Source organism: Eucyclogobius newberryi, unplaced genomic scaffold (assembly GCF_026437365.1).
Source record: "Eucyclogobius newberryi isolate DKJ021-1_F unplaced genomic scaffold, fEucNew1.0.hap1 SCAF_2, whole genome shotgun sequence".
Lineage (NCBI taxonomy): Eukaryota > Metazoa > Chordata > Actinopteri > Gobiiformes > Gobiidae > Eucyclogobius > Eucyclogobius newberryi.
The window spans coordinates 41147896-41171490 of record NW_027315834.1 but is presented as its reverse complement, the minus strand read 5'-3'; the positions used below and the strand labels follow the sequence as shown (position 1 = coordinate 41171490).

General features: G+C 38.6%; 5 protein-coding genes across 7 annotated transcripts; 3 read left to right on the top strand and 2 right to left on the bottom strand.

Annotated features, from left to right (window-relative positions):
• Positions 1-2426: 2426 nt before the first annotated feature.
• Positions 2427-6677, top strand: loxa (lysyl oxidase a). Its single transcript, XM_072455393.1, has 7 exons — positions 2427-3199; positions 3424-3532; positions 3896-4033; positions 5450-5606; positions 6011-6106; positions 6229-6344; positions 6425-6677. The coding sequence occupies exons 1-7, from the start codon at positions 2596-2598 to the stop codon at positions 6429-6431; spliced, it is 1227 nt and encodes a 408-aa protein (XP_072311494.1). The 5' UTR covers positions 2427-2595; the 3' UTR covers positions 6432-6677.
• A 583-nt stretch (positions 6678-7260) lies between these two features.
• Positions 7261-10335, top strand: snx24 (sorting nexin 24). 2 transcript variants are annotated; one of them, XM_072455391.1, is made up of 8 exons: positions 7261-7424; positions 8373-8456; positions 8914-9018; positions 9200-9294; positions 9363-9392; positions 9459-9523; positions 9603-9669; positions 10232-10335. In XM_072455391.1, exons 1-8 carry the CDS (start codon positions 7356-7358, stop codon positions 10314-10316), a joined length of 600 nt encoding a protein of 199 aa, XP_072311492.1. In that variant the 5' UTR covers positions 7261-7355; the 3' UTR covers positions 10317-10335. The 2 variants fall into 2 exon arrangements, with proteins under 2 accessions (XP_072311492.1, XP_072311493.1); XM_072455392.1 differs by lacking the exon at positions 10232-10335 and having other exon boundaries at positions 9603-9799.
• Positions 10336-11332: 997 nt separating this feature from the next.
• Positions 11333-15959, bottom strand: ggcx (gamma-glutamyl carboxylase). The gene is made up of 15 exons (XM_072455390.1): positions 15746-15959; positions 15302-15505; positions 15062-15220; positions 14361-14526; positions 14212-14290; positions 14029-14135; positions 13793-13956; positions 13431-13723; positions 12955-13086; positions 12688-12839; positions 12435-12604; positions 12167-12297; positions 11949-12096; positions 11678-11876; positions 11333-11580 (listed from the first exon to the last, which is right to left on the bottom strand). Exons 1-15 carry the CDS (start codon positions 15768-15770, stop codon positions 11424-11426), a joined length of 2286 nt encoding a protein of 761 aa, XP_072311491.1. The 5' UTR covers positions 15771-15959; the 3' UTR covers positions 11333-11423.
• A 482-nt stretch (positions 15960-16441) lies between these two features.
• On the top strand, positions 16442-21260 carry gmcl1 (germ cell-less, spermatogenesis associated). Of its 2 annotated transcripts, none has more exons than XM_072455388.1 (15): positions 16442-16692; positions 17018-17210; positions 17293-17416; positions 18048-18144; positions 18225-18322; positions 18397-18509; positions 18595-18660; positions 18815-18899; positions 18978-19068; positions 19146-19286; positions 19373-19442; positions 19524-19599; positions 19759-19904; positions 20055-20142; positions 20219-21260. In XM_072455388.1, the coding sequence occupies exons 2-15, from the start codon at positions 17029-17031 to the stop codon at positions 20357-20359; spliced, it is 1518 nt and encodes a 505-aa protein (XP_072311489.1). In that variant the 5' UTR covers positions 16442-16692; positions 17018-17028; the 3' UTR covers positions 20360-21260. The 2 variants fall into 2 exon arrangements, with proteins under 2 accessions (XP_072311489.1, XP_072311488.1); XM_072455387.1 differs by having other exon boundaries at positions 16442-16774.
• A 50-nt stretch (positions 21261-21310) lies between these two features.
• Positions 21311-22846, bottom strand: fam136a (family with sequence similarity 136 member A). Its single transcript, XM_072455389.1, has 3 exons — positions 22616-22846; positions 22402-22542; positions 21311-21871 (listed from the first exon to the last, which is right to left on the bottom strand). The coding sequence occupies exons 1-3, from the start codon at positions 22700-22702 to the stop codon at positions 21683-21685; spliced, it is 417 nt and encodes a 138-aa protein (XP_072311490.1). The 5' UTR covers positions 22703-22846; the 3' UTR covers positions 21311-21682.
• Between the last annotated feature and the right edge of the window lie 749 nt (positions 22847-23595).

The following is a 23595-nucleotide window of genomic DNA, read 5'->3' as shown; positions in this document are numbered from 1 at the left end:
ACGTGGACCAAACAATTTGGCTAATTCCTTGCAGATGTATCTGTCAGTTCTGTGGGGGAGAACGTGCTGTCCTCAATGGCTCTGTGTATGAATTACGAGTAAAAAAAAACAACTGCAGTGGCCCAGTACAGCTGGTTCTGACTGTCCGTTTGGGGGAAGAAAACACGTGCACATACTTCTGGCTCTGGGAGGAACCGTCGGTATGCAGAACCACAAGGAACTTTCATTTGTCATCTTGAGTGTCCCGTGCCTACTACTCTTCAAAGGGAAATCTGAAGTAAACTCAAACATTATATGAATGAAACAAAACACAGGTATTCCAGATAGGTTTGCCGATAAAGGAACAACATTCTGATGAGAGGACAGTTTGCAAACTAACTCCTTTATCAATCAATCAATCAATCAATCATTAAACTGTCTTTTTATAGCACGGAAATTAGAAAGCGAGTAAGTAAAGTTAAAAAAGTAAGTAAAGTAATTTAAAAGATGGGCTTTGACTTGTGTGTAGAACCTGGCCTAATCTCGTCAGATCTTTGAGCAGGGACGAGCCTGGACAGTACTTGGATGGGAGATTGGAACATGATGTTGTGTCCTTGGGCAACACACTTCACCCACCTTGTCTCCAGTGTCTATGTATGCTGGTGTACGAATAAGTGTGAATGCGGATGCCAATGAGCCCAAACTGCTTTAACATGCACTGTTCCAACCAAATAAACTACTACTACTGATGATAATACTACTAATGATACTTAAACGTGACAGGTTAGACTACACATTTGACCAAGTTGTAGAGAACATGATTATGTTTCAGATTTTACGGGGTGCATGTTTTGATTTGATGGAGGAAACTCACTCGGACACGGGAGAAACTCTACACAGAAAGCAAGGCCCGGGAGTCAAACCTGCAACCTTCCTGCTGTGAGGCAAGAAAAAGTGCAAGCCACTCTGCCACTATCTGTTACCAAGCAACCAAATTGTTGCCTGGTGACGAAACTGGGCCAAACAATAAATTACACAATAGTTATGATTATTTTGTATAGTTGTTTAAACTGTATAAAATGTATCAGTCGTTTGTAATTTGTTCCAAAATAATTGATTGAATGTTGCTTATTGATGACAACACAGGAGTTTTGAACACAGCACAACTTCAGTCATTTTCCACTTTTATTTAAAAAAAAATCTTCACAAACTGCAACTACACTGATGTAAAACTATGATAAATAGTTACCAAAAGGGCTAGTCCACCAAACAAAGTTATAATTAGAAAAACATGAAAATCTGTCATGAATTTCCTACTTAACATTGTTTTTGTGCTATTGCGTTACACATGCACAAATTCACAGGGGTCATGTCATAAAGAACTTGGTTTCATAAATCACAATGTGAGTTTTTGGGAGTATTTGAGGTGAAGAGTTTGATGAGAGCAGTTGTTTAAGTTTTGTAATAGAATTATACTTAAGGCATAAGCAAAAGAAAAAGTTTAAAAGATGACGACAAAACAAATATAATAATTAAACTATGTAGAGTCAAAGCCTGGATGGCTGAAAGGCTTTGAGAGGAGCTGGAACAGCACCAAGCTGTAAATGTTAGATTATCTAAAGCCTGTATCTGCTACTTCACACAAACTATTGATGCAGAGCAGCTGTGCCCTGGTGATGCAGCTAGATGTGAATGTGCAATACCTCATTATCGTTTTTCCCGGATTAGAAACATTTATATGAAATGTTATGATTTTATTAACTGTAAGAACGTCCCGTGGCTGAATGGTGGTCATCATGTGGTCAGTGTGTGCAGGCTATAGGGCAAATCTCCTGCTTTCAAGAGAAAACTAAAAGGTTTCGATGGACTTTCCCAAGCAGTGCCATAAACTGACTCTTTTGAAACTTGACATCCGACGCAGGGAGCCACATGTCAACAGATGCACAATAGAGATCTAAGACCACAGGTCGACTAGAATAGACAAATTATGACCTACATAATGTCTCCACGTTGTCAGTCAAGCTTCATTTTTGAGGTGGAGATTGTAAAGTTTAGGTTTTCCAAACAAAATAAAATAAAAAGATATGGCAAAGGGTTTAGGGGTTTGGTTTGGAGTTCATCTTGCAGGCAGCAGTATATCATTTATCACAGCACACTATGAATAGCTAACAAAAAAGAAAAAAAGATTTGGTTTCATAAGATTAAATCAGAGCTTTCATAACATAACTTCTTCTGTATTTCATTAACACAAATTTCACAGATACTGAGGGCAAATAAAGAAAAACAAAAACGAAAAACGAAACAAAAATGAAAAAAGGATGTTAGCCCTGAAAATCATGTTTTTGAAAACAGTTAGCCCCCAAATGTGAAATTAGGCCACTAGGAGAGCATCACGTAACTGCAGTTATGAGACTCCTCCACGCGCACACTCCTCCTCCTCCTTCATCTTCATCACTTCAGTGAAGTTGTGGGGCACAGATTTGATTCACTTTGGTCATTGGACTCCATTTACATGGGATGTGGGACCTTTAGGCCAAGTACATACTATCTACATGTGTATTAGTTACTACTATTACTAATTACTAGGCCAATCAGTTGTGCCAACTTTTTCTCGTGATGGCATTGCGCATCTTTGGCGCTCCACTTTGTGCATATGCGTGCGTCTGTTTGTTTGTGTCCCTTCTGCACGGTGCTCAATCCCAAACAGACGCATCTGCTGCGCGACAAAGCGCACAGAGTGCGCCTCTGAGACAGACCCTGCAGTGGTCCCACAATGGAAAACTTTTTAGCATACTGAGCCAAGGATCTGAGTATCATCCCGGGAGGAGGAGAGGCGCAGCACAACGCCGAGTGGATTCACAAACTGTCACGATCCTCCGAGACGAGGCGAGTGAGCAGCCTCATCCCCCTCATCCCCCTCAGCAGCAGCAGCAGCGCTCCAGACCGGGCCCCGGGCTCCCGGTCCAGAGGCTCCTCAGAGGACACACGCGCCCAGCTGAGCGCGCAGACACGCGCAGGAACAGCACGAACAATGGCACAGATGACAAGCCCGCCGTGGCTCCCCGTTCACCGCCAAGAGATGACATGATGGTCGGCGATGACCCCAATGATCCACGAAAGTCCACCGACTACGACAACCCGTATTACAACCACTATGATGCTTATGAACAGCCCAGGAGGAGGTCCAGGCCCGGGTACGGCACCAGGTACCACCAGTACGGTAAGAGTCCGCTGTGTGTTTGGGAGGTTATTTACTAAAACTATAGGTAAGTCTAAGCATTAAGGTGTTTTATAGGCTATATATGAGAAACCCCTCATGTGTCTGAACTGAATGATTGGTTGATTGAGTGATTGATTGATTGATTGGTTGGTTGCTTGAAAAAGCTAAGACAAAATGCTCATTTACACTATGTGTATAACATACCACATACAATGTATCTGTAGGTCTCCCGGACCTGGTTCCTGACCCATATTACATGCAAGCTTCCGTCTATGTTCAGAGAGTGCCCATGTACAGCCTGCGGTGTGCAGCTGAGGAAAACTGTCTGTCCAGGTAAACTTCTTCTGTGCAAAACTATGACAGAGCCAGTATTCTGAGTCATGACCTCCACCTCCTGAAGCAGTGTCAGCTGAAGAACAAGTCGATTCAGTGAAATTAACCAAATCCTTCCATGAGAGGAGAGGGAGTGCAGTGGAGGATGTGTGTAAGGTTTAATCATAGTTTGCCCAAGCAGTGAAAGCCTTACTGGTAAACACATTATTGTGAGCTTACCCAAACAAGCAGAGCCTAAATTGCTTTTTCCACCCAGTATTTAAAAGCAGACAGCCTCAGTCAGACAGAGTTGGGGGGGCAGAGGAGGAAAACAATATGGAAAGTCACTCAATCCATCTCATGTGGTTCTCTTGTCGACCGCAGCTCAGCTTACAGGTCAGACGTTCGAGACTACGACACGCGGATGCTGCTGAGATTCCCACAGAGGGTCAAGAACCAGGGCACGGCCGATTTTCTTCCCAGCCGACCGCGCTACTCTTGGGAGTGGCACAGCTGTCACCAGTGAGTAACAAGTCATCTTTTTCTAGACCCAAAGTGACTTCATTTAATACAAACACATCAACACTGTTTATGAGCCCGACAGAGTCTCTTTATTTAAAAAAAAAACGTAGCCAAAAACAGGAAAAGAAAAGCCCCCATTTGTAACTTATTTGTTGTGATATTTAAAATTTTCATTATATACATCATTATATCCAGGCTACTTTTGTGGATGAAAAAACTAGTCAATATCTCTATGATCGGACCAACAAGACCACAACTGCACAGTACAGAAAAGTACTAATAAACCGTGTATTTTTATTTGTAAAAATGCAGATTAAACCCATGATTCACTTCCAAATCTTCAGCTAACACTAACACCTTTCCTCCTCTGTTGTTGTCCAATTTTAATCCTTATATTAGAAATAAAAGTGGACTAATGCAAATTTTGGTCGATTAAAATACCATCAAAGAATTAAAATGACAAAACAACTTCAGACATACAGTCCTGAACAGCTCATCCTCAAACTACTCAAATACACTTAAAGGCTTTTCAGAAGTGACTATGACACGTTTTGGAGGTCGGTTTTAGGAGATATTAGACCAGAACATTTGTATTAAATTAATACTCTTTTAATAGAAAATTCAAACCGTATTTTAAATTGGTCCCTAAAATAGATATGGCTCACTGTGGTGAGAATCCCTCCATCCCCAGAGTAAACAACTGTTACCTCATAAGATATTATCTTTGCTGTTTCACTTTTCCTCCCTCAACCTCAGGTTTAGCTCCCTCTGCTGAGCCTCAAGTAACTGTTGTGCCACATGTATCCTGTTAGTCATGCTGTAGAGACTAAACATATTGTTTTAGAGGGCTTTTCTACATAAATCTAACCAAGAATGTCTATAAATCAATCAGAAGTGATGAAAAAGAACTTGGCATAACCTCAGCTATGGAGTAATTGACAGAAATCAGACATTATGTGAACTTACTCTGTGGTGGGGCTCTGAGCCAAAGAAAACACGGCTGCTATTTGTCCCACATTGAGTCGAGGGTTAGGGGCATTTTTTTGTATTATTATTACCCACTGAATCTGTGGTCCTCTATCTCAGCCCAAAGTTATGTTGTGAAAGAAGTGGGCGCTTCTCTCCTCATGGGCACATCTGGTCAAAGGACAAAGAGATAGGACTGACGCAGTGTTTTGAAAGTAAACTTATTTTTTGTGAATCATAAAATAAATGTTGTACCTAAGATAAGATAAGATGTTTCAAAGTAGGACCTCATGTTCAACGGCCATAAAATGATGCTGTGAAGTTTTCTGTTAGGCATTTACAGAACATTGATAAATAGTCTTGGTTCACCAGGTTATTTCAACTGTAATCATGAACTTCTCACCCTCAAATGAAACTATTCAAACTGACCTCGACTGAATCTTTTGACAGACATTACCACAGCATGGATGAGTTTAGTCACTATGAGCTGATGGATGCCAGCACTCATCATTCAGTGGCAGAAGGTCATAAAGTCAGCTTCTGTCTGGAGGACACTTCCTGTGACTATGGATACTACAGACGCTACGCCTGCACCTCCAACAGGCAGGTCTGTGCAAACGTGATCTAAACAACAATAAACTAAATTAAAAAGTAAATTTCCCATACATTTTGTTCAGACTATAGTGGCACAAATATGTTTTGGGAAGAATTGGGAAGAATAAATGTCACTTACCTATATTTCATGCATAACAATATTTGTTTGAACAGTAGACTAGGCTATAGTTACTGTTTTATTGTTAGGACAGTAGAAAGACAAACAACTTACTTTTGTTTTGCCAATGTATGTATAGTTCTTTTTTCTTTTCTTTTTAGCCTATGGGAGGAATTTTAGACTATTGAGGGCCACCATAGTTTCCTCTACTAATGTGAAACACTGAATTTTACGTTACATCATTTTAGATCAAATTATAAATAAAGGTTGTATTGTCTTCGTCTCGTTTGTTGTTGTAGGGTCTGAGCCCTGGATGTTATGACACTTACAATGCAGACATTGACTGCCAGTGGATTGACATCACAGATGTGAAACCTGGAAACTACATCCTCAAGGTTCGTAGCCAGAGAACAAAAAGCCAGCTTTGATTTGCTTTGGAAAAAATTCTTTGGCAAAATTCGGGAACATTTTAATACTGTTTTTGAATATGTCTGGTAAACCTTGTTTTCTTCAACAGGTCAGTGTGAACCCTCAGTATTTAGTCCCAGAAATGGACTACAGCAACAACGTTGTGCGCTGTGATGTCCGCTACACTGGAAATCACGCCTCTGCATCAGGCTGTCACATGTCCACGTATGTATGCAGGTCATCAGACACTTTTCAGAGGCACGCACTGGGTTTAGTACTCACCTTTTTTATTGTATCTCTCTTAGGTATTAGGAGACAGTCCTGGAGAAGAACATGGTAACAAAATGCTTTATGTTTAAATAAATGAATTACAACAGACAAAGTTGCTGTTCTTGGAAGTTTGTTCTAATATGTAAAATCTATTGCCTTTTTGCATTCACTGCTTTATCAATACACTCATGTAAAAGAACTGTACATTGTGAAAAGCCTATATTTCCAGAGATTATTAAAACATAAATGGTTTAAACTGACTTGAATAAAACCTACTTGAACTTGTAATGTGTTTTGTTTGTTGTTTTGTAAAATTACTAATACCGGAGAAAAAAAAGCTCAAATAAAAGTATCAAAGTAACTAACATTTAAGAATAAAAAAAGTAAAAGTATTTTACCCAAATTTTGAGTTCTATTAAATTTATTATCCTTTCAATCCAGTTAAAAATTGTGTTCAGTAGAATGTATTTACTTACAGGCACAATACTTAACTGTTTAGCATCAAATAAAGTAAATAAAGACGTTCACAATAACTGAAAATGTAATACAAGTTACTGTGAGCAGACCCTCCTCCTGCATGTTTCCATGGAAATGTTGTTCCTTTAGCTATAATATTTCACAGTATGGAAGAAAATGTCCATCCATCTCAATGAATAATGTAGTAAAAGTAAATAAACAAATTAAAAGGAAAGCTAGAATGTCCTTTTTTTGTTACTTTCCCCCACTGATAAACAGAACTTCATCTTGCATTATCTTTAGGCGCTTACAGTGATGAACGTGATGAGTCCTCCGCGCCGCTGGGGGCGCTACTGCCCGGCACTGTCAGCGGGCGCAGCTCCCGTTAAACTGACTGATTGTGATCTCACCGCAGAAACCACAGGCAAACAAACGCGAGCACGCCTCTGTCATGAAAATAAAACACCAAGTCAAATAATAATCCGCTATTCCCTCCATTGTTCGACCAACATGCCTCCTGTGTTGGTGTCGATTCCGTCGTTCCGGGCAGAAAATAACTCATTGGAAAGAGGATTCACGGTGAGTAAGCCGCTGCTTTCAGTGAAAACAAACACGTTTGTACTGAAGCTACTCGCTTTAATTAGAATCTAATCTTTTGTAAGGATCGATGTATAGTGTTTTCCATTCTGTCTCGTTGTTCTGTAACATAATGAGATTTAAGGTCAGCACAAGATCAAATCACTGTCTCTATGAATCTTGTTGATTTTGGACTAGGGCTGCTACTCCTATGTCTAATCATAGATAAACTTACCTCATCAAATTCCTTTGTTACTCCTTTCTAATGAGTAATGTTGTATTAGGCCTACGGGGGCATCACATCTTTGTAATTGGGACTAGATTTGCCAATTCTGTTTTAATAGTTGCATTTTGTTCAAAGTGCACATTATTAAACCTGCTCAGGAGCTTTAACATGTGAGAAAGGAAGAATCCCATCCATTTCAGAACATGTTTGTAGAGGTCTATACTACAGAGTTAGCAACTTTTATGTAGAATATGACAGAATATGTTGCTTGCAAAATATATTAATAATTGCAATCTTCGCAAGTGGCCAATTGTGACTTTGAGTCTTGGAATTAGGATTTTTATTCAATTACGATATAACTTGAAGCCATAAGACATACCTTTCATTCAATGTTATTCATATTATCTTTAATAATAAGTAATATCCTGTTGTCAAAATGTGGATCAGTGCATCATGAGCTCTTGAACATCTGAGGTCTATAATTACATTTTATTTATTTTTTTTACTTTTCTGTATTTGTTTCATTTTTTGTGCTGCTATCATTTAAAAACATGTTTCCTCTTTTGCATAACCTGTTACATGACGTTAATGAATGTCACTTTGACTGAAAGAGAATAGATAAATGTAGGAAGTGAAAGCCTGTGCGCAAAAACTGGATGTTTCCTCTTAAGTTGCTGACAAAGCGACAGCTCAGCAGATTGTGAAAGGATGATTTTGTGTTTCAGGTCTTTAAAATAGAAGTATTAATAAATGGAAGACAGCACACAGTTGAGAAGCGCTACAGTGAATTCCACACTTTGCACAAGTTGGTGAGTGTTGCAGTGTTTCCACTTTTTTACTTGACTATTTGAGAGTGAAACATTTCATCTATTATAGGTCTACAAAGATTAATGGACTAATCGTAAGTCATGACTAGTCGACTGCAATTATCTTTTATATTATTTTGGAATCCTAATTATCCTGGACCGAATCCTGATATATACAAACTCTAAAACACATATCAAAAGACGTTTTTAATAACACAGAATGTGGCATTATTAAATCCAAATGTCAAAAAAGTAGTGTCTGATTTTTATCAATAATACACTTTTTTGATAGATATTCTCCATCTAGAAGCCTTCAATCACCATATGCAGCCTTTATTCTGTTGATAACATTTAAAAAAAAATGTGTACAATAGAAATAATGGCTTTACTAGCCAATTACTAAAATAATCATTAGTTGCATCACTGTTTTGAAGTTGACTAATGTTGTTCTCACCTACAGTTGAAGAAAACCATAAAACCCCCCGACATCCCATCTAAACACGTCAGAAACTGGGTTCCTAAAGTCCTGGAGCAGAGGAGGCACGGCTTGGAGCTCTACTTACAGGTATTGTTTTTATTTGTATTACTGTATTTGTATGATAATGTAGTAAATCCTTTCCTCTTTATGAGTATGTTGAAGTTAGATGTTTACATTGAAAAAAGGATCAGTCTCTTTGATCTCTTTGGGATCTGCCCTTATGCTCATATGGCCACTTGGTAATTTGCATTGTGTCTGTTTTCTACAGACCATAATTATAGAAAATGAGATTCTTCCAAAGATATTCTTGGATTTCCTAAATATCCGACATTTTCCCTCCGTTCCAAAAACGGAAAGTTGTGGGTAAGTTGAAACTACAAATTCAAAGTGAAAGAAAACAATTTGTTTTTACTGTCTTTATTTTCTTTTAGGTCGTTTGATACAGAATCTGAGGGATCGAGGTAAATATCTTTCTGTGTGTTCGAGTGTGTGTTTTATTCTCTTTTAAACTGGTCTTTTGTTCACAGTAAACTCTCACATCAGCCAGTCATGTTGTTTGTGAGGGACCCGTACCTGCTTCCTTCCACGCATGGTTTGTCTAAACCCTTATAATAGCTTCACAATTTGATCAGTTTATTGTACACATAATTACTAAATATTATTTTTTTCAGATATATATTCAAACGTTGTGATTGAAGGTGTGATACATGGCATCTTTTACCCAGATCTTCAGCCGAGGTAAAACGACAACCACAAGCACTGAAAGACAACACTTGTCTGCACCTATCACCCTTGAGTTCAAAATAACCAGACTCTTGGATGTAATGTTTTTGTTAACTGAAACTGTTAGAAAAATATAAACCTCAAAGTTCTTTAAAAGCAAGTACGGTATGTGTAGATATGAAGATTCAGACTCCTTCAGCTGTACAAGCTTCACCTCAGGCCTACACGGTCATTGAAATGACTAGGCTTCTAAAAATATATTTTAAGCATTATCATGATTGGATTAGTAAATGGACCAAGTCCAGGTCTACAGGTGTGTAAAAAGGGAAGTCTTTGGCCCTTCACTTGAGGCAGGTTAATTAATGACACTTAATGAATATTTGCCCTTTTGAAACTCAGATCTTCCCTCAGTCAGTTTGGTTTGGACCTGGGCCTGAAATGAACACAAATTACATTTTCAGATATTTACGTGTCATTCACACACACAATGTATAAATAGGCAACATATTATTTATTTTGAAAACAAAGCAATGCTTTGTTGGACATTTTTCTGATCTCTACAAACATTGCTTAGTAGAGGCTGGAGGAGACAGACGTTGTTTGTCCATTGCATAGGCAGAGCCGCTGGACTCTGTCCTGTAAACAGAGGCGTTTACCTTTGAAACACCAGCACTTCTGTTTGTTTCTGAGCAGCCAAACATTAAGGACTGAACCTGAAATGGACTAAACATATTGTGACGTAACTCTAAAAGCTACTGTTACTGAGAGGATAAAGCTGTTACTATTTCAATTATGCAATTTTTTTTTTAGAATTATCTTTGACATTTGATGAAGACATAAGTTTGTTAATGAAGTGTGATAGAATAGTGATAACGAAGTGAACAAATATCAGGCGACATGATGAAGACTTAAGGTGCTATATAGTGCTCTCCAATACAAAATGTATTTACTTTGTGTTTTGTCTTTTTTTTTCAATATAAAGCTGCCCTTGAATTTATTATTGTAATTCTGTAATTCTTTGATATATTTTGACTTGTCACTTTCACTGTGCATGAAAAGACTGAAAATGGAACATAACTTTAAGGCCTGTAACACTAAACTGAACAGAATTGTGCCACTTTTTATTTCACATAAACACTATGACCTTGTCTGATGGGTGAGGGATGTCACGGGGACACTATTGTTTATGGAAGTTAAAAGAACCATTTATACTGTGCAATAAATGAAAGTTCAAGTGCTAATTTCTTAAACGTACTAAAACTAGCTGATTCAGATCACAAACGATGATCTTGACCTGTGTTACTGAATCTTGTAGATCAGATTTTTGTGCAAGAATGACACAACTTGATTTAACACTATTACTCTTGTGCTAGAGGTAAAAGTGCCATAATGTCAACTCGTGTGTACTGGAAAAGTGCAAAATGGGTGACATACTAAAAATGTCATTAAATTGTATATTCAAAACTTATTGTGTCATTTATTGAATTTACTCATCTTTATTCACATTGTTTTAGTTCTATTGAACATACACCTTTAAAAAATACTGCAAATAATTAGATTCAAGCATTCAGCATGTTTAAATTGCAATAATCCACTAATTTAAAATGTTTTTGCAGCCGAAATGCTAAAACCTCAATGAAATTCTCAATATAAAAGTCAAGTAAAAAAAATACAAATGTCATACAAAAAATGTTCTTTTGAAGTCTCTGATCAGTAACAGTCCAGCAGTTGTAGAACTTGATATGTGAGGCAGCTCCTGTACAACAGTTTTAGAGTTCACTATGACCAACTTCATCTTTTAGAGCTTCATCCTGGTTGTCATTTTGGGGCCCCTTCATGTTGGCGTAGGCCACTTCTCTTGTGAGTTGTTCGACTGGAGGAAGACCCACCGCCAGGTTTCGCATTGCAATTGCAGTCATCAAAAACCTGAATTAAATAATTGTAATGGATTTACATTAGTTTGTTGTACTGTGCAGTACCCAGAGTATAAAAACTGTATTTAAAACAGACAAAAGGTACAAACCCTCTACGAATTGTGTAGTATTTTTTGGTCACAAATCTGTCAAATCGCTCTCGTACACCCGCCTCTCTTCGCTTCTTCACTTCATTCATTCGCCGCTGCCTCTTCAGAAACAATCGCACGACTGGATCTGTGGCATTTACCTCTGACCCTTCATCGAGCGCGAGGAGAGGCTGCAGCTCCGGGGGAAGTGGTTCAGTTTCTGTGGAGAGACATGTTTGTTTGTATCGTATGATATTGCAAAAATGAAGTCAGCAATAATGTTAATCTGAACCTTTCCCATTGCGAACTCGCTCCTGGATGTCCAGCAGCTTGGTGAAGTTCTCCTGCAGTGCAGCTTCTGTGGTGTTGACGTAAATGTACATATAACACGAGGGGCCGTCAGAAACTGTGTACACCTTATGGTAGGCTCCTGCGGGCACCTGTGCACAGAAACAATGTTAAATCTGCACAAAAGAGTACAACGCAGCCTCATGTAAAGAAGGGCAATACTTGTCTCTGCTCCCCAGTTTTTAGAGTGTAGTTCTTCTTCTCCTCGACAATCTCGACATTTACTTGACCCTGCAAGACCTGGATGCTGGTGTTTCCAAGATCTTCACTCACAAAGTTTTCTAAGTTAAGACCTACACACAAATCATGGAGTATTCACCAAATGATATGAGAACAATACCAAAACAACTGAGAAGAACAGTCAAATATAGAGATGTGAATAAAAGGTCTAAAATGCAATGGAACATATAAAAAGGTAAACATTTTAAACCTGGAAAATCAGCTATAAAGACAATCTCAGTTTGATTATCCAAAGTCCCCTCGATCTCCTGAAATTTGGTCCTCCAAGGTGAAAGGTCGACAAGAAGAGGCATTAGCCATGGGTTCGGACGGAAAGGCGACCAGTCTGCTTTCACTATATCCACGCGGGGGTCAAAGATCCTTCAATAACATATTGATTATTATTATTATTATGTATTCAAATGTACAACTTAAATACTACGTTTCAGTTTGAGGTGTATTACCTTTGTTGAAAGCGATCATTAATAGATACCCAGATGTCAAAATAAATTTCGGCATCAGTGATGTTATAGCGTGGAAGCAGTTGACTTAGGCAGGTAGAATACTGCTTTAACATGTCTCCATGATCTTTCCAACGCCGACTTTGAGTGAAAACCTACATGTCACACACGTGATCATTTATTACCGTACATTCATCATAAAGAAGACAACTTTTTGTTTATCTTTGTGCAATTTAATTATGTTTACTGCTCAGTTGTTCTTTGACTTACCCCCGGGTTCAAATATCCAATTTCTCCAGTTTTTCCATCTTTGTAGGTGATCTTTACATGTTGATGGGTCCGAGAATGAACCATCATGTCCCAGGAGTAGCCATACAAGCCATTTGTCCAGTTATTATAACCCTAAACACAGATCAGCAGTCATTAATATTGTATATACTACTGTGATTTCTTCAGTCTTTCATTTTGTCACTGAAGTAAAAGTCCAGTTGCTTTTCATTAAACATTTGTTGTCCATCGGCCAGTGACCATATTGACTTAGATTAAGCAACTAAATAATGCATTTGGTCTCAGCACTTCTAATTCACATTTAATTAACCAGGGAAAATCCCACTGAGATGTAGCGTCTCTTTTACAGGGGAGAAAAGTCTATTGTATATGTTTTTTTGGTAGGGGAAACCACAGCGCCGCCTCATAGTAAAACTACCAATAAAGTGTTACTATTTCAATGGTCTGTGGTGGTTTACCTGTGTTATGAAGTGAGAATATGGCATAAAAAGTTGCTCCATAATGTAAACAATGGTGAAAAAAGCCCCCAGCTTGTGTCTCAGTTTGAAGGGTTTTTTGACAGGTGAAGTCTCCTGACGCTCAGTGCCGCGCTGCTCTTCACCGTACACACAAGAAGCACTGGATTTAATGTCCAGTGAGGTGAGTGGCAGGACAGGCTTGAGAAACTCTGGGAAACATGTAAACAATCTCCTCGGCCAATCAGTGTAGCAGAAAAGAGGACTAGTGGCCAACATTGTGTAGGGAAACATTCCTGTAAGAATAATACCAACTTAGATGAATTGTCTACCGTTCAATAAATATGAATAATCCCCAAACCTACCAATACTGAAAAGCTGAGAGTTCATACAGTGGAAATATGAGACAAAGACAACCGCATAAGGTCTTGTAACATCAAAGAAAAGTAGGTAGCCAGCCGTCAAATCCAAAATAAGGCCGCCTCCATGCACCACAACCAGGTTCACCAACTCGACTGGAAGAATAAGTCTAAGGAACAGAAACAGCAGGATTAGACACACAAATGGCAAAAGTGACACAAAGTACAACAGTGATCCACACTTAAAAGGGTCAAAAAGCCAATGGTGAGCCAGATATGACATGGAGTATCCTTCCACCCAGTCAGCATCCAACTTCTTGATTCCAGCAATGAAATAGACGATGAAAATCTTTAACGGAAAACAAATTGCAGTTAGAATAGTTTTGTACAGAATACATGCTGAAAGTCGAGTACCAATAACTAACCTGGCTCCTGAGCACAGTGTAGTTCCACAGTGGCACGTGAGCATTTCTTATTTGAGGTTTCCTTAGTCCATCGATAGACCTGACACCATATCGTAGTGAGAATTAAACATTGGTACACATTTTTTTTAAATGAATTATCAGTACATTACCAGTAGCGATTGCCATCCATGAGAGTGAGCTGAAATCCAATCAGGCCATAAAGGTAGGAGTGATTGTTCCAAGTAGTTTTGTCCAGAAAGAAGATGTACCAGTACGTAGATAAAAACATAAGGCAGGACAGGCGGTAAAAACAACCAAGCATTATCCCCACTGCCCCTGTAACAAGCAAAATATATATTTAAAGAAAACAAGGAATAGGCATGATACTGATTTCGACATTTCCAGCACTAAATAAAAGTACTTTCTTTATGTTTCTATGTGGTCTTATACTAGTTATGATAAAGCTCAAGCTCATTCTAACACTGTTCAGGAAAGCTCACATTTGGTCTTGTTTTTGTTTAGATACTTGCTCAAATGAGTATCTAGTTTCTATACTGATCTTAGTAATTCCTACATTCCTGTTTACTTGTTCCTGTATACTTGATCAAGATTTTGTGGATCCAGATGCTCCTCAACTGCCCGGGGAAGATATATTCCTATAAACATTGTTTAATCAGTTTGCATTGTCGCCCTTCGAGGCGATGTGTTCGATTGTGCAATATAAACCTAAATATCTCAGCATCACCCTCAAAAGGGACAAATATTCAAAAAAATCTAAATAAAATACAATGTTGCACTATCGTTATGCAAAAGAAAAGCTGCATTTCAGAATTCAAGGGGAAAAATACATAATAACAATGTTTAAACCCACCAACAAACATGACCAAGTATGCAAAGTACATCCAGTCCAGAGGAAGCGGGTGCAGAAAATTAAAGAGTGGGAAGCGGCACACAGGAGCTCCATCCAGGTACTTCCAATCCAGGTGGCTGAGGCCGCGCTCTTGGGTGATGTCAATGGCCATGAGCAAACCTGACAAATATCAACTTAAAACAGTCACTTACAGTCCAGAGAAAGAACAGTTATGGGATGAACGTGAGAAGGAGCACTGACCAAACAAGAACCGGAAGATGCCCAGTGATGCAGGATCCATGGGGCGGTTCAGGAGGGTCACTAAACTCTGCCAGGAGCGCAAATCCTCTGTTGTGAAGCCAAAGATTTGCTTCATTCTGTTTTGGCACGGTGGTTTTTCATTCTCTGAAGCTCCACTGTCTAGTTTTGCAGCTGGTTTTCCTTCATTACTGCCAATAAGAGCACCTAGAGGAGGAGGGAGTCGGCACAGACACACAGTCACAAAACAATCAAAAGGTGTTATGATGTTACGATGCAGTGCTTCGTGATATAGGCTATTTTGTGCACACCTCCTTAAAATGTCGTAAAACCAGTGTGCAACAACTTATTTCTGAATGAATCTGTTTGGTTTGACTCTGCCCTGTAATTACACAGGCTTAACCACATCTAAAGCCGAACACATTGCTTACAACAAACCACGCTTACCCGCCACCGCCTCTTGCGTCTCCATGTTACAAATGATCAACAATTACTTGTTTTTTTGCGTGGCTACATGGGGTTTGTGAACTCCGTCCTCTTTTTGCAGGGTTCAGGGAGACGAGTTCGGCCTGTCACAGCAGTGAAAAGGACAGAGTTACGTGTCACAGTCCACGCACAGCAGCAGAGCAGCGCAGCAGAGGCGGAGGAGCCTGGAATGTTGTGAAAGTGGCTCATTGGCTGGATTTGCGAGAGGATACGCCCCCAATCTTGAACGTCACTTCCGGTAAGGTGATTCTATAAAATAAATAAAATAAATAAAATAAATAAAATAAATAAAATAAATAAAATAAATAAAATAAATAAAATAAATAAAATAAATAAAATAAATAATATAAATAAAATAAATACAACACAACACAAAGTTTAAATAATGGAAAAAGTCTAAAGAATAAAGTCTGGTGGTATGTAACACTTGGATACCAACCGCCATAAAACATCGAAGAAGAAGAAGAAGAAGAAGAAGAAGAAGAAGAAGAAGAAGAAGAAGAAGAAGAAGAAGAAGAAGAAGAAGAAGAAGAAGAAACTCACTTGTGTAGTTCCTCTGACTTAAAGGGACTGGGCCATGATATGCCTTTTATTTAGTTGATTAATGACTGCATTTTTAAATATGTATGTAATAATTCCCATGGATGTTTCCCTTGTATGGCGACAGGGGGCAGTAGTGGTCAGATGAACTACACTTACTAACCAGGCAAAGGAGAACAGACCTATCCCTGTTTGACATCAGCCTGATATTTGTGATATTATTGATATTTGTGACACATTTATCCCCCGCATCTGCTGCAAACTGCGCCCGTAACTGCTCAACATGTAATCTGGACCAAAACAACCTGGGACACGTTTCACTTTACGGAGATCTGAAGCTGTTCTGCCCGGTTTTGTTGATAAGCGAGGTTAGCTTTATGTTTAGCTCCTCTTGAACACGTCAAAGCTGAAATTTTCTTTTCGACACCTGTTTTTTAACTCAAATCAGAGGTAGGTTTGTTAAACATTGGACTAAATGTGATTTTGTGCAATAAACTGCCCGTGTTTTACAGTGGGAGACAGGATGAGCTTTTACATCCATTTATCAATTCATTTTTATACATGAAGTTTTAATGAAGTAGGGCATACAAACATAACTTGTATCATCTCATTTCAGCCAGAGCGTTTAAAGGTTGTGTAAAAGCTATTGATCCTCTGGTTGTTCATTAATGCAGACTGTCCTTTGTTGTTTAGGACGAGCAAAGATGGGGAGTTTGGGGAGCAAGTTCCAGTCTCCTTCTTCTCCAGGAGCAGAAGAGGTTCTGGAGGGCATCAGCAGCAGCATCCACAAACACAGCTGTGACTGCAAGAAGAGGAAACGCAATGCTCAGTGCGACTGTGAAAGTGAGCAAGATGATGAGGATGCTGTGTTAGATACACCTCGCAGGTCTGTCCTCAAAAGATGTAGCATTTACTTAAATTTGGCTTTTATTCCTAGTGTATAATTTACCTTGTGCTTTTTGTTACAGAAAGAAACTGAAAAGCACGTCCCGATACATTTATCAAACTCTATTTCTAAATGGGGAAAACAGCGACATTCGTATCTGTGCTTTAGGACAAGAGTGGAACCTTCACAAAGTCTACCTTTGTCAGGTAAGGCCAAATACTGTAACCATTATGTGGCTGGCACGCTGCTGTAAATAGAGATATATCGGTCGATATTTGCTCTTTAAAGCATATTAGCTATCAACCTTAAATCTTCAGCATAAGCTGATATTTGATAAATACTACTCCCTCATGTAAATGTAAGCTTATTTTTATCCTATAGCAGATTTAAATAGTCTTTCTTTTTGACTTTATACAAGGTTTTAATCATTGTTCATTGTTTTGTGTTGCATCAAATCATCAAAGCAAGTTTCTATGTTTGTGAATTATGTTCATTGGAAACGGCAATAAACCTATTCTGATTGTGATTCTGATTCATCCGGTGGTAGTAAAATAGGGTTGTGGATGTCTAAAAAACAATGTATTGTGCAGAGCAGGGAAAAGTAAAGACAGTACAGGCTTTCAAATGTTCAAAGTGCCGACTTTGCTGCAGATTTTTGCCTTTGGGAATATTTAACATATTTTGCTTCTCTTTTTACCCAAATAGCTGTTTTATCTTGTAAAGAAGCACCAATTTCTCCAGCTGTTTTGGACTAAATTTGAAATAGATATTCTGCAGCGGCCCCATCTCTCGTTGTAAATGACATTTCGGTGCTTTACTGAGTCTCTCTTGTTACAGTCGGGATATTTTTCCAGCATGTTCAGTGGCTCTTGGAAGGAATCAAACATGATGGAGATCAACCTTGAAATTCCAGACCAAAACATTGACACTGAGGGTAAAACAAACAAACTTGCACAGTCTGCCTTTCTGTTGAGTATCCTTGATAGTAAATACATTTGTACTTTTTGTTTAAAGCTCTTCAGGTAGTGTTCGGATCACTCTATCGAGATGATGTTCTGATTAAACCCAGCAGAGTCGTCAGTATATTAGCCGCTGCTTGTATGCTTCAACTGGTGAGCGAATCTCACATGTGGGTTTGTGATGCAGTAATATTGTCTCGTCTAACTGGGCCGTGATTGGTCGGCAGGACGGCTTGATCCAGCAGTGTGGGGAAACCATGAAGGAAAACATCAGCGCAAAGACCGTGTGTGGCTTCTATGCTTGCGCCAGTATGTACGGCCTGGATTCTGTTATGAAAAAGTAAGACCGTTTCTCGGCTCATTTGAATTACAAAGACAAACCGTGTCGTCAAAAGGTATTCTTTGTCTTTTGTTTGATTTGACAGATGTCTCGAATGGCTTCTCAACAATCTAATGACCCACCAGAATGTCGAGTTGATGAAGGAGCTTGGGTATATGCTCACGTCTTAGGGATAAGATAAGATATTCCTTTATTGTCCCACATGGGGAAATTTCATTGGTGCAACGCAGGAAGATGTGCACAAGCTGGTTATACTGCTGTAACCATGATTATTTTTTATGTAAATGATATGTTTTGTTTTACAGGACAGAGATAATGGAACTGCTCATTCAGTCATCAGACCTGTTTGTCATGCAAGTTGAGATGGATGTATACACTGCGCTTAAAAAGGTAATTAAAACGATTTTATTTGCATGCATAAGAAATTAAATTAAAGGGCCAGTTTTGTATTACATTTTTCTTTTGTAGTGGATGTTTCTGCAGCTTAATCAATCATGGGATGGGCCAATCAAACAACTGCTCGCTGACGCCGACGGATGGCTTTGTAAAAGGCGAGCAGGTAAGCCCGAGGTTACTAACATACACTGTTACAAACACTGTGTATTAAGGTGTTTTTTGTGTGTGTGCTTTTAACAGACCTGGGTGAACAAGAACCCTTTTTGAACACAGAGGATGGCAAACCTTTTAGTTCTGTGTTTAAACATGTGCATCTTCAATACATCATCAATGATCTTGCCTCTGCCCGCATCCTGGAGAGAGACAATATTCTACCCCCAGGTACAGCCTTGATTTGCTCCAGAGGAAATTTAATATATGTTGATGTATATTCTGTCCTGACTTTTAACGTCTCTTTTCTGGTGCAGACTGGCTTACAACTATTTACAAAAATCAGTGGTTTGCCATGCTCAGGACCGAATTTGACAATGACAATGGGTACGGGGGTAAAAAAAGAAAAGAACATTAAGGTCTTTTTTCAAGTGTACATTTCTGACCGAGTTGCTTTTATGTGTTCAGCCCTCAGGAGGCAAACAAGGAGGAATTTGAATTGAGAAGTATGCGGTGTGGCAGAAAGTTGACTAAAGAAGGAGATGTGAGCCCAAAAGTTTTTTTATTCTGCTTGTTGTCTAGTAGTAGTTTTGATAACTTTAATGTTCTGCTTGTTGTTCTAGAAGTAGTTTTGATAACTTTAATGTTCTGCTTGTTGTTCTAGAAGTAGTTTTGATAACTTTAATGCTCTGCTTCGTTTCAGTACTGCTGGCGTTGGACCGGGTTTAACTTTGGCTTTGATTTGCTTGTAACCTACACGAATCGCTTTATTGTCTTTAAAAGAAACACTCTAAGTCAGCCATGTGGGGGCGCTGTCAGTCTCCAGCCCAGAAGGCATCTGGCCTACAGGTGAGGAATTATGCATTATTACTGTCATTTTGTTTTTATTTTGATTGATGTATGATAATGAACACCTGAAGTTTTACACTTAACTATGGACTGATTGTAAAATTTAAAATGAACATAAGTGGCAGTCTACTAATTCCTCTCTTGCTCCAGGTTACGCCTTGCCTCATTTGATAGCCGTGGAAAGCTGGTGTGCAGCCGCTCAACGGGTTACCAACTTCTTACATTAGAAAAAGATCAGGTAGGTCCAGTTTGGAGTTGTCCAAACACAAGATTGAGGTATATTTTAACACCACAATCTGTTTGGATCTCCTCAGGAATACGTGGTGATGAACCTGGACAGTCGTTTGTTGTCATTCCCACTTTATGTTTGCTGTAATTTCCTGTATACGTCGTCTCACTCGGACCAGAGGCCCGATGGTCCTGAAGAAGAGAGCAGCACTCGCAGTGTGTCATGATCAAATACAACACTAGACACTATCCTCCGGTGGAGCTGAAGAACTGACATGAACTTGTAAATACCACCAAATTTTATACTCATGTCATCTGCATGCTCTCTTCATACTGTGTATGTGATGTTGTTTCGGTGGATTGAGTTCATGTTTTAGCAAAAAGCCTTTGCCTTCAGTGTGTACTGTTTACACTGATGTTTGGACCATTAAAATGTATGATCAATTCTAGTAAACAATTATACAAATACAAATCTCTTAAGTGGAACACAGGAATTGTTCGCAGGAGTTAGCTAGATAATAACAAACTAAGAAAAGCAGGGCATATATGTGGTCAAAATCAAGCCAGTATTGAATTCCAGCATTTGTATGTTTTTTTTGACCAATGCAGTAATGTGTATTGCACTTAAACTAAGTAAAAGTTTTGTCACCATTGTTCTCAGATATCTTGTAGATTTTACATAGAATGTATTTAATCAGCTCAAGCTGAGGTTATACAGTAAGGACATGTTACATACTGTAGTTATGGACAGTTTGTAACGTCACATTTACTTAGATAAATTACACCAGCCTTAAACCTTACCAGCTTGTGTTTATTCATTTTGCAGTGTTAAACATTAATTTGGTTATTGCCTGCGTTTTTCAATACATCAAGAATATTTATGCTTTTCTTGAACATTTATATATGACCTTTTTGTGTTGGAGATCTGCTGTTACCTCATGATGTAAATAAGTTGTAAATTAAACATACTGCCATTATGCCCTATCATGCATGTTGACAACCCATAAAAAGCTCCACTTGTATTTCAATATTAGCCTATTCATTTTTAAGTTATTTTGGAAGATTTTTAAAGAAATACAAAGTTATGACTTCAAATAAACTGCCCATTTACTTGGGCTGTGTTACTTTGACCCGTCTCTTCATTGAAGCTGTAAGTGTGATCAATGAGGTTTGGGTTATTTTGTTTTATTTATTAATTGTAGCTGACAAAACTGTTTACAATATATAAACCACATCGCACCATAATCAGCGTAAGACTTCAAAACATCACTTTAATTTTGGTGGGTTCACATAGGCAACATGTATTTGAGTGATCAGATTTCTCTCTGGGCTAAACGAGAATCCTGCAACGATTCCTGGCCCTGACAAACCACAGTTGCAGAAGTCAAACACATGCTTTTAGTCCACCTTCAACAGATTATGAAAACTGTCACAAGATGACATTGGAACATTCACAGCCTAAATAACAACTGACTTTACCGAGTTGACACTGACTAACATGGTTATAACCAGTCACTTTAGTTTCTCCACGGAGCGGCCCACGGCCATCCTCATTGATCAATGGAGTCCAGATTCTCCTTCAGTCTCCGGGTCATGCTGGGAATGAGGTTAATGTGGTCGTCGACACAGGAGCCAACACAGTGCTCCATCATGGACCGTACAGCGTGTTCTTTAGCACCCGAGTCAAAAAGATCCTTTGCTTTGTCGTTGCAGTGCATTGTACACCTGGCTAATCGGTCCTGCAAAAATAATACATCATTATAATAAATGCTTAACTGTCTAGTTGTTATTATTAAACAAGACCAGTGACTCCACCTGGATTAGTAAAATGGATAATTAGTTTTCCTCATTTAATTGTCCCGTCTGTGAATAACTTCTCCTTACATAAGACAGTTACCATATGTTTATAATGATTTCACAGTGGAGAAAATGCAATTGCCTTTTGTGAGATATGTAAAATTAGAATGTAAAGTTTATCATCCACAACTAAATTTTTATTTATTTATTTGTCTATGGGAGTTTTTATTTATCTATAGGAGATCTTCTAGTGAAAGTGTTTTTCAGACTTCCTATAAGTGATCTGTTCTTCTGTATCTACCTCTGTATCTACCTGCGTTGCACCAATGAAATTTCCCCATGTGGGACAATAAAGGAATATCTTATCTTATCTTATCTTATCTTAAAACAATTTTAAAAAAAATCCTCAAAATGAGAAATGTTTAGTGTCATCAGCTCACTTTTTTCATAACAAAAGATAAAGTTTCCTTACCTGAAACTTCTCCATCTCTGAGGTGACCAGTGCTTGTGCGTGGGCCAGTGGAGTATGACACCTGTCTATGCACTGATGCACCTGGGCCATGGAGTCAGTGGGGCGATCACAACACTCAGCACTGCACTTGAACATACGACTCTGCAACGAACCAGACCGTTCACAGTCACATCTGATCTGAAAGGCTTCTAATGTTAAACACACGTGAACTTACTTGCATTTTACGAATATGATCCCTCTCCAGACTCTGGACCATTTCTTCCACTGAAGCCTGGACACGTCCCTGATGAGCTTCTGCCATGTTTGAGTTATTTCAGTGTTTAAGTTTAAATAGGTCTGGAATAGACTACAGAGCAATTGAACGTGCTATTTCAATATGTGTAGGTCACCTCCATTCAGGCATGGTTTAAGATGAGCCGAAACAATCAGCTTCCGGTTTGTTTCCGCAAGATTGAAAAACGTCATAATCAAATTTCCGGTGTTCAGGAAAATACTGTACACTTTGAATACACTTTTTAGACATCGGGAATTTGCATGATAAGACAGTGAACGTAAAGGACTTTACGCACATATTCTTTAATGTCAGTTGTTAATAGCATTATCATAAAGATTTCTTGAGTGTTTAAATGTATTTTATTTCTCGCAGAGTGAAGCTTTGCCGCAATTAATCGGGGATTGAAATTTGCAATTATTATTATGCTTTCCGAATCAATAGTCTTTATCTTTGATGGTAAAACTTTGAAATGACTGACACGTTTACAATAGTTTTATTAGTTTAATTGTTTTCATTTTCAGGATTTCTGATACTATGTACTTTAAAGGGGTAGAATCATTACATTATCCAGCACACGGTGTTTATGAGTATATTTAGTGTTATGTATTACATGCATACATAACTATAACCTGTAGAGTCCACAGTGTGGTGCTGGCATCTGAAACATAGTCTCAAAACAGTCATGAAGAAGTCAGAATAACGGAAGTGAACCCCACGAGCGCCTGCCAAACACTAGAGAAAGTTTTATTTACTTTTATATAATCGACACTTTCTGCCACTTCGCTGCGGCGGCAAGAAGTCGTTATAACTCCGAGTAAGTGGTCAAAGTGTTTTACCGTGCGTACTTTGTGATTGCTTTAATGGTGTTTTGTCGCTAAACTCTACAAATCAACGGCTTTTGGAAACCATATTGTAAATTT

What these genes read in the sequence shown, in the direction of transcription:
- loxa (XM_072455393.1), top strand. Translation starts at nt 2,596, where the DNA reads ATGGCATTGCGCATCTTTGGCGCTCCACTTTGTGCATATGCGTGCGTC. An exon ending in CCTGCACCTCCAACAGGCAG is followed by an intron (nt 5,607 to 6,010) that starts GTCTGTGCAAAC and finishes TTGTTGTTGTAG; the next exon opens with GGTCTGAGCCCTGGATGTTA. An exon ending in CTGGAAACTACATCCTCAAG is followed by an intron (nt 6,107 to 6,228) that starts GTTCGTAGCCAG and finishes TTTCTTCAACAG; the next exon opens with GTCAGTGTGAACCCTCAGTA.
- snx24 (XM_072455391.1), top strand. Translation starts at nt 7,356, where the DNA reads ATGCCTCCTGTGTTGGTGTCGATTCCGTCGTTCCGGGCAGAAAATAAC. An exon ending in CATTGGAAAGAGGATTCACG is followed by an intron (nt 7,425 to 8,372) that starts GTGAGTAAGCCG and finishes TTTGTGTTTCAG; the next exon opens with GTCTTTAAAATAGAAGTATT. An exon ending in TACCCAGATCTTCAGCCGAG is followed by an intron (nt 9,670 to 10,231) that starts GTAAAACGACAA and finishes ATTGCTTAGTAG; the next exon opens with AGGCTGGAGGAGACAGACGT.
- ggcx (XM_072455390.1), bottom strand. Translation starts at nt 15,770, where the DNA reads ATGGAGACGCAAGAGGCGGTGGCGG. An exon ending in ATTCTCACTTCATAACACAG is followed by an intron (nt 13,087 to 13,430) that starts GTAAACCACCAC and finishes ATCTGTGTTTAG; the next exon opens with GGTTATAATAACTGGACAAA. An exon ending in CTTTATAGCTGATTTTCCAG is followed by an intron (nt 12,298 to 12,434) that starts GTTTAAAATGTT and finishes ATTTGTGTGTAG; the next exon opens with GTCTTAACTTAGAAAACTTT.
- gmcl1 (XM_072455388.1), top strand. Translation starts at nt 17,029, where the DNA reads ATGGGGAGTTTGGGGAGCAAGTTCCAGTCTCCTTCTTCTCCAGGAGCA. An exon ending in ACAAAGTCTACCTTTGTCAG is followed by an intron (nt 17,417 to 18,047) that starts GTAAGGCCAAAT and finishes CTCTTGTTACAG; the next exon opens with TCGGGATATTTTTCCAGCAT. An exon ending in CTGGATTCTGTTATGAAAAA is followed by an intron (nt 18,510 to 18,594) that starts GTAAGACCGTTT and finishes TTGATTTGACAG; the next exon opens with ATGTCTCGAATGGCTTCTCA.
- fam136a (XM_072455389.1), bottom strand. Translation starts at nt 22,702, where the DNA reads ATGGCAGAAGCTCATCAGGGACGTGTCCAGGCTTCAGTGGAAGAAATG. An exon ending in ATCATATTCGTAAAATGCAA is followed by an intron (nt 22,543 to 22,615) that starts GTAAGTTCACGT and finishes GGTTCGTTGCAG; the next exon opens with AGTCGTATGTTCAAGTGCAG. An exon ending in CAGAGATGGAGAAGTTTCAG is followed by an intron (nt 21,872 to 22,401) that starts GTAAGGAAACTT and finishes TTATTTTTGCAG; the next exon opens with GACCGATTAGCCAGGTGTAC.